The sequence below is a fragment of the Ammodytes marinus genome, assembly GCF_949987685.1.
Source record: "Ammodytes marinus genome assembly, chromosome: 16".
Lineage (NCBI taxonomy): Eukaryota > Metazoa > Chordata > Actinopteri > Uranoscopiformes > Ammodytidae > Ammodytes > Ammodytes marinus.
Genome location: NC_137220.1, coordinates 15,902,788 through 15,914,328, shown reverse-complemented (window position 1 = coordinate 15,914,328; position 11,541 = coordinate 15,902,788). Strand labels below are relative to the sequence as shown.

At 43.4% G+C, this 11,541-nt stretch overlaps 1 protein-coding gene across 2 annotated transcripts in view; it reads left to right on the top strand.

Moving 5' to 3' along the window:
• The window catches only part of LOC307263070 (uncharacterized protein), an 11,792-nt gene extending 595 nt beyond the window's left edge, over positions 1-11,197 (top strand). Inside the window, exons 1-5 of one of the 2 annotated variants that reach the window (XM_080044106.1) lie at positions 1-563; positions 1,739-1,906; positions 4,843-4,967; positions 5,473-7,651; positions 8,470-11,197. The exon at positions 1-563 is cut by the window's left edge and continues 213 nt beyond it. In XM_080044106.1, the coding sequence (XP_079900232.1) occupies positions 111-563; positions 1,739-1,906; positions 4,843-4,967; positions 5,473-7,651; positions 8,470-9,018 (3,474 nt within the window). In that variant the 5' untranslated portion in view covers positions 1-110 and the 3' untranslated portion in view covers positions 9,019-11,197. The remainder of the gene's footprint in view (positions 564-1,738; positions 1,907-4,842; positions 4,968-5,472; positions 7,652-8,469) is intronic. The other variant, XM_080044107.1, reaches the window with a different exon arrangement.
• Positions 11,198-11,541: the final 344 nt, after the last annotated feature.

Below are 11,541 nucleotides of genomic sequence, written 5' to 3'. Positions count from 1 at the left end.
TCAAACTCAGGAGAGGTTTAGAACTGTCATGTAAAACTCTGTGGGGGGTTTTATTAAACTTTTAGATAATTTGTTTTGTTTTGTTTGGTAGCCTATATTGTGCTCGAGACATGGCTCTGTCCCAGATAGCGTGCCTGGATAATAACCATGTGAACCCGCGGACAAACGACTCCAAACCGGATTTCATTTACTGCGAAGACCAGCGGCTCGCGCTTGAGGCTCTGTTGCAGGATGGTCGCGAGGCGTTTTTCAAATACCTGGAGGCTCGAGGCCTACGGGGTTTCCTCTCGGACCCGGAGATGGAAGCTCTCGCCGGCACGTACGAGCCCCATGACCCGGGCTCGGAGCTCATTCAGGGGAACGCCGAGGACGACGGTGCCCCAATGTCACTGCACTACTGGCCCGATATGTCGGACACGTCCATCCCGATGATGGACCTGGGCTGGCCGGACACCGAGGCTTACCGCGGGGTCACGCGCACCAGCGTGTACGCGCAGCCACCGCTGGACGGTCAGCCGCACGTCAAAGAGATTGTTAGAAAAATGATTGGGCAGGCGCTAAAGGTATGTCAACATTGGCTATAATCAGCCACAAGTTAACCTAATTCTACAATGCATTAATAGCAGTGGTCAGTCTGTTTCCCCTCTCCACTTTTAAACTGGGCTACACTTGCCTACGTTTTACGCATTCCACATAAAGCCTGTGTGGCAATAGACGATCAATGTAAAACATATAAATCAAAATTGATTGTAGCCCAAATTCACACAAAAATGCCTCCAATGGCTGTACAAGTATATAGGCCTAAGCAAAATAAAAATGGCATAACAACAACACAAAACACCATATGCATACAACAAGATAAATAACTACAAAGCATTAAGGACAAGAAATAGGCTATGACATAAATAGTTCCAAATTATAACAATTAAACATTTATGAAGTATAAGCAGTTGATGGTGTTGTGCCTTATCTAAAATAGGCCTACTACTGCTATGCCTTGATATAGGCCTTTATCTATGGGTTGTTTCTCTGCCTAGCTGTACCCATTCAAAAGATAAACTGTTACGTTGACATGACACTATGCTAGGGCTCTCTTAGCCAGTATGAGGTCCAGAGTGCAGTCCGCTGATCTAAAGAGACAGACGAGAGTAAAGTGCAACCTTGACTAAGCTGCTTTATCAGGGACAATAATTGCCGCACACACAATGTAACTGTGTGTTGGGTTGGACATTTGCATGAATTTTTTTGGGCTCTTATACTGCCAGGGTGCACGTGTGTGTGCGCGTGTGCCTCTGTCTCTTCATGCAGCTCACTCATCTTAAGGCAGCGGCTCTCAGTGGCATGTGTTATTTCACCCAAACATCCCGTGGGCATTTTCCTGAAGAGCTCACAGATCCATGAGATGTATGATTCACATAAGTGGAAGGCAGCGAGAACACACATAACTTGCCGTAATTGCTGACTTAACAGTTTTATTTCAACACGAAAACCTGTTTGATCTTCTTCTTTTTCGCTCAAACCTGTGGAACTACTTAAATGTTTTAGACTCTTAGGAGAAAACTCTAAACACTGTGTGATGTTTGCAAGTAAAGTCAAAGTTCATTCAAACCCTGAGGGCAGATCCTGCTTTGTGTAATAAAGTGTGTGTTTGTGTGTTTTCACTTGTTTGCATGCATGTGTGCATTTGTGCAAGACTTTGTTCCTGTGTTTGATGTATGATGTATGCGTTTGTCTGCAGGTAATAGCAGTGGCTATGGACGTCTTCACTGATGTCGACATATTTCGAGATTTGCTCGAAGTGGCTTTCAAGAAGAAGGTCTCTGTCTACATCCTGCTGGAAAGCACAAACCTACCTCATTTCCTGTCCATGTGTCAGAGGGCCAACATGCACCCGGGACACCTCAAGGTTAGCCAGCGACACATAGCATTGTTGCGCATAGCGGCCTGGCGTTTAGCATGAAACGGCAAGGCTTACAGTAAGCTGTACTACAAAGTCAAAAGATCCCAGATGGTTGGAACAGTCAAAACAATCACCCTGAACCCTCACTTTGAGAATGAAATACACCTGTGAGTTTCCGTTGTAGAATGCATTAAGTCGTTATCTTTTGAAAGAAAGACAAGCAACTGAAGTCATGAGATTTTCATTTTGCGCTGTTAAGTGAAAGTGCATGCCTTTCACTCACTCTTTGTCTCTTGTCGACATACACGCACACACACACACACACACACACACACACACACACACACACACACACACACACACACACACACACACATACACCCTGCAAACCCTTCCAGCTGGCACTGAACCATAGATGAGCCTCTTACCTCTTTGTATCTACCTTTGGTGTTTCATTCCATAATTGGCTGGTTACCGTGAAAAACAAAAGTGATAGAAAACATTTTGCTCATGCTGGGACTCGTAAACACTGTACGTTGCCTGTAATTTAAACCGCTTCTTCAGGGAGTTCCTTCACTGAGACATAAATCTTTTGATCAGGCTGCCAATACAGACATCCCAGGCAAACAGTAGATGATGGACTCTTTAATGGTTCGCACCTAAATCTGCAGTATTTAGTGGGTGGAAGTCAAGTCTCAGTGGTGCCTGCGTTGTTCTTCCTTTCGCCTGGGTGAATGCTTCACTATATATACACACAGCAGAAGCTCGGCAGGATAGTTTCTACAAAGGATTCCAGTGCGCTTAACTAATTATGTTGAGCAATACATACTGCTTAGGTATACAATGGTCTAAATTAGTGATTGGCAGGCATAAGTACATGTACAGATCGCATACAGATTATACAGCCATACAAGAACAGACACGCGTGTATAACTCTCTGCCAGTTTATGCCTTGGAGGAACTAAACACAAACGCAATAACACCCTGACGAATGTCCAGTACTACCTGTATCTGGATCATAAGCAAAGCAGCAGAACATGTAAATGTCTCAGGTTGCTTTACAAACATACGTTGTCCTACATTTAAATGAGTGAAATATTTGATAGCAGAATGGCTATGTATTAAACAAAGACTGCCTGTGTCAAAGCTCTCCTTTCCTCGTTTCCATTTTTCCCCATTCTTATTTTGTACAATATTCTGTGGTGTTTTTTTCCCATCAAGTGTCAGTGTAGATCTGCAATAACAGGAAGTTTTGAGCAGCATTTAACTTCTCAGGCATGGTACGTTGAGGGACATGGTGCCGAAATTCATGCACACACAGCCATTGTTATTTTAATCCAAACCACTGATGCTATAAATGGTCCTGTATCATTCAGTTCAAGTCTCATCCGGGAGACCTATCACCGTGGTTAGCATGTGGCATCCCAGAAAATCTGATCCGCCAAGAGTACATCTGTACAAGTGGCAGTTTATGGCTAAAGGAAAAAGTGATGAGCAGCTAACGCGAAATCTCCCGAGGTGAAGAGTTTGCAGAGGGAGCTTGGTGATTGGTAGCAAGAGTTGAAGACAGTTTTGACATTATGAGATTTGACTGGAAGCTGGAAGTGCCGTGAGGGAGTCTGCAGTTACAACTACACTATAACAGTAAAGGGATTTTAGTTTGTTCAGTATGCTTTTTTTTATTAAAGCTTGTTCGGTTGTGGTATTTTCACATAGAAATCTTTCTAGAGCAGATTAAGGAAGCGTCCTCCACACTTGTTACACACACTCACAGAAAAGCTAATTTGCTGATTCTATCTCATCAGTCAACCAAAGGAATTTTCTGTGCAAAATAGAAATGTAAGGGTGTGACCAAAGAAAGAGGGAAAACGTGTTGCTACTGTGAGACGCGCTGAGAATAATGTGACAATACAACTCTGTCATAAAGTGTTCTTAGCTGCGCACTCTAAATCTAAACTCACAGCAACCAATATAATGGTCTGTCATGTCAAAAGGACCTCAAACACCTTACAAGGGGCTTGACAACTACAAAACGGGTCCAAAATCGAGTTAACTAAGTGAAGCGCAAAGTTCAAAGCGAACAGAATAGCTATGACTCACAAACCAAAAACAAGAAAAGCGAATCAACCAACAGACAAAACAGTCATGCTGCAATTGTGACATTAGATGCCATTTCTTTCATAGTTGGATTGGGTTTGGCATCCTTAAGTCCTTTTACTAACACCTTTTGTTAACACCTGGAAAGGACTTGAAAGCTAAAGTAATAAACTAGATGTTCCTTTCATGTGATCTCCTATCTGGAATGTTGTTAAAGTCTTTTTTATAACACCCTACACGGTACCACCCATTTATTATCATGAGTGTTCAGTGTTAGCGCTGCCACTTATTATATCTGTGCACAGTAACATGTGCACAGTAGGGGTTTGCACGTGTACACGCGTACATGTGTAACCGTTTAGGAAAAATCAATAAACTGAAATGTTTTAAGTTTGGAAAATTATTATTTCCAGGAGTGGTGGGCGATGTGAGCTACTAAAGCAGATAACACAACACATTATTGTGTTTGGTAACAATATTTATTAATTTAACTATTTAACTGCTCCACCTTCAGTTTCACTTTCCTTTTCATCTCCGTCTCAAACAGCTGGTCTACACCTTATGTGCCTTTAAATATGTTATTGTGAACATGCTTTCTAGGGAATGTAATGACGTTACAGTAGAGGATGCTAGGCTAAGCACAAGCGTCAATCATCCAATATACGTATATTCAAAATACATATGAACATGACTAGAACATACAAATAAAGTTTGTTCTTTGCATGTTCTAGTCATTGCTGTCATTGTTTTACAGCTTTGTGTCACAGGGATCACAGATTACAAAGTTGGCTTTGAATCTACAGAAGGTATGGCATCTAAAATCTTTGTTCGTGTGTGTGTCACAGCACCTTCGTGTACGCTATCTGGATGGAGCAGAGTTCTACACTCGGTCCTCAACCAAGGTCAGAGGGCGAATGGCACAGAGATTCATGTTCATTGATGGAGACAGAGCTGTGTCTGGCTCGTACAGGTCAGTGCTGTGTGGGTGTGTGTGTGTGTGTGTGTGTGTGTGTGTGTGTGTGTGTGTACGTGCGTGCGTGCTTGTCAGTGGGGATGTGAGAAAGGGAGCCCGTGAGAGGAGCTTTCTATCTCTGTCTGCATTCACCTGTCTTTGTTTCCATGAGAGCGGCATCGACAGATATGAATAAAGAATGCACCGCATCTATTAACGTTCAGTATCATTTTCTGAACATGTATACTAGACAAACAGGTTGTAAATGTATCTAATGTACAAGAGTAAGAAACACACACACTGGGTCTCCTCATGTAACTGGAAAATGACACATTTCCTCTTTACATATTCATTTGAGGCTCTTACAATCCACATCAAATGTTGTCCCATTTGTCTGCTTGGGTCACTTACTTCTTGCTTTTGACCTCGCCTATGTATATTTTCAATAAAGTATTTTTTTGTTCTGTGAGTTGGTGGTGTACTCCATTGTAGTCTAACATTGTATTTTCTGTGTGTCCTGTAGTTACACTTGGCTGTCCTCGCGACTGGACAGGAATCTCATCACGGTGGTTTCAGGTCAGGCCGTGGAGACCTACGACAACCTGTTCCGCATCCTTTACGCGGTCTCCAGCTCGGTCGACATCACGCAGTGCGCCACGGACCTTGAACCTGAGCCTGAGCCTATCAAAGAGCCGGCACCAGCGCCCCCGCCTCCTTCTGCCGAAGTCGTAAGGAAACGTCACAACCCCAAATACGCCCTGGTCGCTTTAAGCTACCCGAGCCCCAGCCCTGCTGATGACCAAAGCAGCACCAAAGAGAACCAAGAACCAGAGGTCCCAGAAATAAAGAAGATGAGGCGGATGAGTGAGGCCCCGGACATCCACCCCGGACTCGTCGACCTAGAGAAAGTGTGCTTGATGGATTACGTGCCCACGTGGCCAGAGCCCGACCCCCCCAGTGACGTGATTGGCTTCATTAATGTTCGGGATTCGACAAAACCAAATTTGGCCCACCTCCAGAGATCTGAGATGTACGAAACCAGCCAAGCAGTCAGGTTTAGCAACCCAATCAGCGTGCCCAAAGAGAGCCTGCCAGAGGTTGCCAAGCCTAGACAGCTTACTGCTGAACCTAAGGAGATGAATCACGTCCAAACAGCAGTACAAGATAAAACCAATGTTGTGAACCGACCTCAGCCAACACAAGTCAATGCATTGCCTGGTAACATCAAAGGTAAAGCAGAGGTATCTGGACCAACATGTCAATCTGACAAAGGCACTACTAAGACTTTTAACACTGAGAATAAATTGAATACGAACAACCAAAATGCAGGCCCTAACACCACACCTCACCAAAACGCACATGTACCACCCCAGTCCAACAGCAAAGCATCGGCTCCTAACCCCGTGCTCAAACAAACCTTGCACCCTATCACCTCTTCTTCTACAACTGTCAGTCCTGCCCTCTCTTCCCCCTCTGCATCTTCGTCTTTGACTCCAACTTCTAATCCTCCCACCGTTACCCCTCATACTGTCCAGCCCAGAGAAACACCGCAGCAAAAAAAGACTGGTAGTTATGGAATGTATACTGACAGATCGGGAACCACATTGGTCGCTGGAACCAACCCAAAATCCCATTCAGATGTTTTGATCGCTGATGCAGCAAAGGCAAAGTGTGGGAGTATTCAGGAAATCATTCCAAAAGATGTTGAACCCAAGACTTTGACTTCAAAAGATTACAATTTAAGCCAAAAGAAGGACGGAGTAGCACCAGTGCAGAAGGAGCCCAAGGCCCCAGAAAAAGCCCTAATCGGCTCAGACTTGGCTGAAGTGCCAAAAAGTACAAATGTGAAACAAAACAAAACCTCACAGGGAAGAGCGTATCAACTTCAGGATATATCATATTCTAGTCCACAGGATATAGGTGTATTAAATACTGTACAGTCAACAAACAGTGTTGGTAATAATAACACACATACAGCCGCTGCAGACACAAACAGCCAGCAGGTCAATCCAAGTTCCAAACAAGCAAACTGCACGGACAGCGTGCCGAATACTGCCAAACAAAACGCTCACGGCACCTGTGCAGAAGTAACTCCTAAAGCACAGATGAGCACTAAGACACCTGAGAAATCCCTGCGCTTAAATTTCTCCGACACACATTTGCCCAATCTGCGTTCGCTGATGTCTGAGAGAGAATCGCGGTCACTCACAGCTCTCGCGCGCACACCAACTCCGGACGGAATACCCTCGCGCACGCCTACACCGGACTCCCGAACAAACACGCCTGATGGGTATTTTTCACCAAGAGAGGACAGCACCTCGGATGAGTATTATGAATGCTGCGAGTCACCTCTCAACGAGCCTGTTACCAATAGTTCTGTTCACCTCAATCATAACGCTGTTGCCGCTATGTTGGGACCTACAGACAGTAATACCTCTAGCAGGGAGAAACAGAGTTTGTCTGCTAAAGATTTGAAAGAGGCAGCGGAAAGAAGCAGGGATGCCAAGAGAAAGAGGTTAAAAAACCAAGCGGGAGGATTAACCAATGAGGGAGCAGAGCCAAAGGGATTGTCCACAAGGAGGGTTCCTACGGCGAGAGAGAAAGCAGAGAAAGAGAAGGCTGTGGGCCGGGCGGCATTAGGACCCAGCGGTGTGGAGAGGAGAGACAAGCACCTGTCAGTCAGAGACATTGACGCTCAGAAGGTACGATAATGATATAAGTTAGCACATGTTTGAGTGTTTGTATATTCAAGATATTTCTCCTCATTATACAAACAGTGCTTTTAAAGGGTTCCATGCGACTTCATCTAAATTAAAAACATTTCTACCTTCTTCATTTTCCAACTACGTGAGAGTATGCTGTAGAAGCTGTACATCTTTACAACTTTATAAAACCAAGTAGGGAAAGTAGTTCATCTATTCATCTATCTCCATCCACCCATACATTTCTGTTGTAGTGTGTCTGTGTGTCTAGGTATATTAAGTATGCACCAGCGGAGTGTCACTAAGAAACACTCAACACTAGTTCATTATTATTGAACAAGGACACTGTGTGTGAATGAACGTGCTGTACCTATAATGAGGCAGCGCCCGCGTGTTCACACCGATTTCAATATTAACGAGTGGAAAAAATATTGATGGTTTCCAATTTATTTGGTGTAGTTCAAATCATTTGCCGATGATCTTACGATTTACATATATAACAGCTGTCTAGTCAGTGAGGAGTCATTGGCATGTTTCATCTCAGTTCTGACATGTAAAATGAACAAGACATTAAAGCAGATCTCACATTTGACACCAAGTACGTCTCTCTTTTCCATTTGCAACAAAGCTTTCATGACACCCATCACTGTGAGTGTGAGCGTTTGACACTGCATTGTGGATGAGTTGCCAGAACGCTGATGGAATATAATGTGAGAAGAACATGCTGCTAGTGTTAGAACAAAACCTACAGTAGTCAAATGGATTAATATTGGTATATGTCATCATCTCCGGCCTCTTCTTTTTGTCCCTCTCCGTAGCCTTTATATACTCTTCCCACACGTCCACAAGGACATCAGCAAGACAGAGAAGCATTCTCCCTCACCCAGTCAACAAGGTCCACTCGAGCCCCTCCCCTGTCCACGCCTTCTTTGGACTCTCGACACTGGGGGGGCAGTCAGGCATCAGAGAACGCCCCGTCTCATCGCAGGATGTCGCCCAGACATTCTTCTCCAGGGCCGGGTTCCAATAGGTCCGGGTCTGGACACAAGCAGGCCGAAGCCTCCCACAACATGCAGAGCTTCCTCATCCCCTCACGACAGCCTGTACCCACGCAGGCCAGGCCTAGAAAACCCCCGGCCTCCTTCCTCCACTCCATCAGAGGGCAGCAGCTCCTCGGGAATTCCCAGAACCAGACAACGTCGGCGCAGAAGGCCCACAGCGAGGGAGAGGGACAGGCGCCGTTCAGCGTGACTTTTGGCCGGCTGTACAGCCTCAAGGACCTGAAGGACAAGATGAGCCAGCTGCCGGGACAGAGCAAGAAAGGCAGGGCCAGCTCCCCTGCCAATGGGCGTAAGGGCACACGCTAGTCTGCTAGTCATTTAATTTTTTGTTACATAAGACAAAAAAAAAGGTCAGGGTTATAACAAAAAAAATCTATTAGAATAGACCAACCTACAAGATAAGCTTAGAAAATCTTGACTTGACCAGTATGTGGACTATGAAATAAATAAAAAAGGTCCTTCTTTCGGAGAGTTCACTTAGACTATAACAAATGACATGTGGTGTTGAACACACTTCAAGTTGTTTCACCACACGTACGAAACAGCTCCTGTACATCAATGTTTGTTGTCATTACTGCACCAAACCATATGTGATTGGATAATGTTTTTCCTTCTTTCTCTGCTTATCCTTCCTAGAGATGACCTGTATATAATATTATAAATACAAGAATAGAAATGTAAACATAAAACAGTTCCGTCTTACACCTTTACTGCCATTCTTGGTCCACGCACCTGTGAGCTGCTTCAGAGAACTGGTTGCTCTATGGTTTGACAGTTTATGAGGACCGGTCCAACCATTTTGCATGTAGTGACTTATGCAATGTAAAACATTCTCAACATTATGACATCAGCAATTGACAATGTATGACAGCAGATGAATTGTACATAATTGTTTGCACGTGTTTGCCTGAGCCTTTCTGCAATTTGTTTTAAAGAATGGGATATTATTTGTTTGTTCTAAAAAGTAAAGAAAAGGTCGCACATCTCAGGTAGCCAAGCGGCACAAAGAGTTCCAAAGAGCGTTTAAAACAGACAGGTTCAACTCAGTGATATATACATACATACAAGGGCAGAGTCACTACAGCTGGGAGTTGGAGCCCAGTTATGCATCAGCCAATCAAATCATCCCACCCCATTGCTTAACAGACCAAGGGGATATTGACAGGTGATTCACAAACCATTACATTCCATTTTTTCCAGTTATATAAAGTGACCACATAACATGGGGGTTCTAACAAGATTATTTGAGACTTCTTAATTCTCCTAAAAAATGAAATAACAGTTTCCCCAGCATCTGACCTGTTAACATAGCAAACACTTTTTCACCCTGGAGTTACTTCTTTCTGATGGGTTTCTATGATGTGTGAGGACCCACTTCAAGTTGTTTTACCAATATGACAGTTGTCCTTTTGAAACTGCTCCTGTACATCAGTGTTTCTCATTACTGCACCAAACAAAGCTTGACCGGATCAGTGTTTTTCCTTATTTCTCTGCTTCCCCTTCTAGAGATGACCTTTATACAATATTGATACATCTCGAAATGTTTGCAATTCTATTATATATTCTAAATTATGTCATGTTAAAATAATGTCACTGTCTGTCTGGCTGAACTCTGTGCTTCGTCCTATGGGAGGTTGTGACCTCTGATGCTATCAGTGGTCTTAGCATCTGGAATTGAAGCATAGCTGCCTATCCTCGATTTTTAATGATTAATGAGATGGTTTGTCTCCATTTTGTTTGCAAAACCTTTGTCTTACCTTTCCACCTAAGGATAAAATCCCGGTCTAGGTTGCTTTGACCTAGATGTACTGTACATATGATGTGGGTCTAGCAAAAGAAAGAAAAAAAGTTGCATTATCTGTGATACATGTTTTGTGAAATTTCTCTTTTCATTCAGAAAGATATCAAATGTGGGAGGTCTTTCTTAGCTTACAGTTATTTGGTATCTCGGGGTGGTGCAATGTGAATGTGGATTAAGGATATATACATGCTGTAAAGTTAAGTTAAGTTACTTTATTAGACAATGGTTACTTTAAAATGTGTCTTTTCGCATATCCCCTCTCAAGTAACCACACTTCGGAGGGAGTCAGAGCGCAGGATCAGCCATAGTACAGCGCCCCTGGAGCAGTATTTGGGTTAAGTGTCTCGCTAGAGATGATGGGCACCGTAGACGTAATACCAGCCACTACTAGTTTTACACCTTTCCTTGAGGCCATCCTACCACCCTCCCAGTATAAGTGACTGGGATTCATCCATATGCACATTAATAGAGTTGTAGATAGGTTTCACATGTTTGATGAAAGCATGTGGGTGTTTTACATGACAAACTCATGTTGTATTTACAAATGGAAAGAACTTTGTGTGATTTTGAACAACTAGTCACAGTATTGTTAACCTCATGGCAGGTAAACAAATAAAAAAATATCACTGTCTATGTGAGTTTGTTTGTGTTATAATAACAAGCCAATGTTTGCCTCTTGCTTAGGACACAAATTTGAATGCTAAAACTGTTGATGCAGAATCTCAACTCATTGTTTATCGATGTATCAGACATTCCCTTAGGCTCCTTCCCTTTGGTTATTTCATATTCCTCCATTGTTTGCACTACATTGACAGACTATTAGCAGTCAGGTTATTGATGTATTCTTTGTGTACAGCAAATCCCATTTACATTTAAAATGCCTTCTTTTTTTACTGGAAGACAAAGTCACAGCGACTGTGCCTCAGCAAAGCATAGGTTATCTCCAGAGACTAGCACAATAAACACCATGCAGTACACACTTGTTACTTTTAAGTACTGATACAGATGCCCTGAAGATTATAACAGCA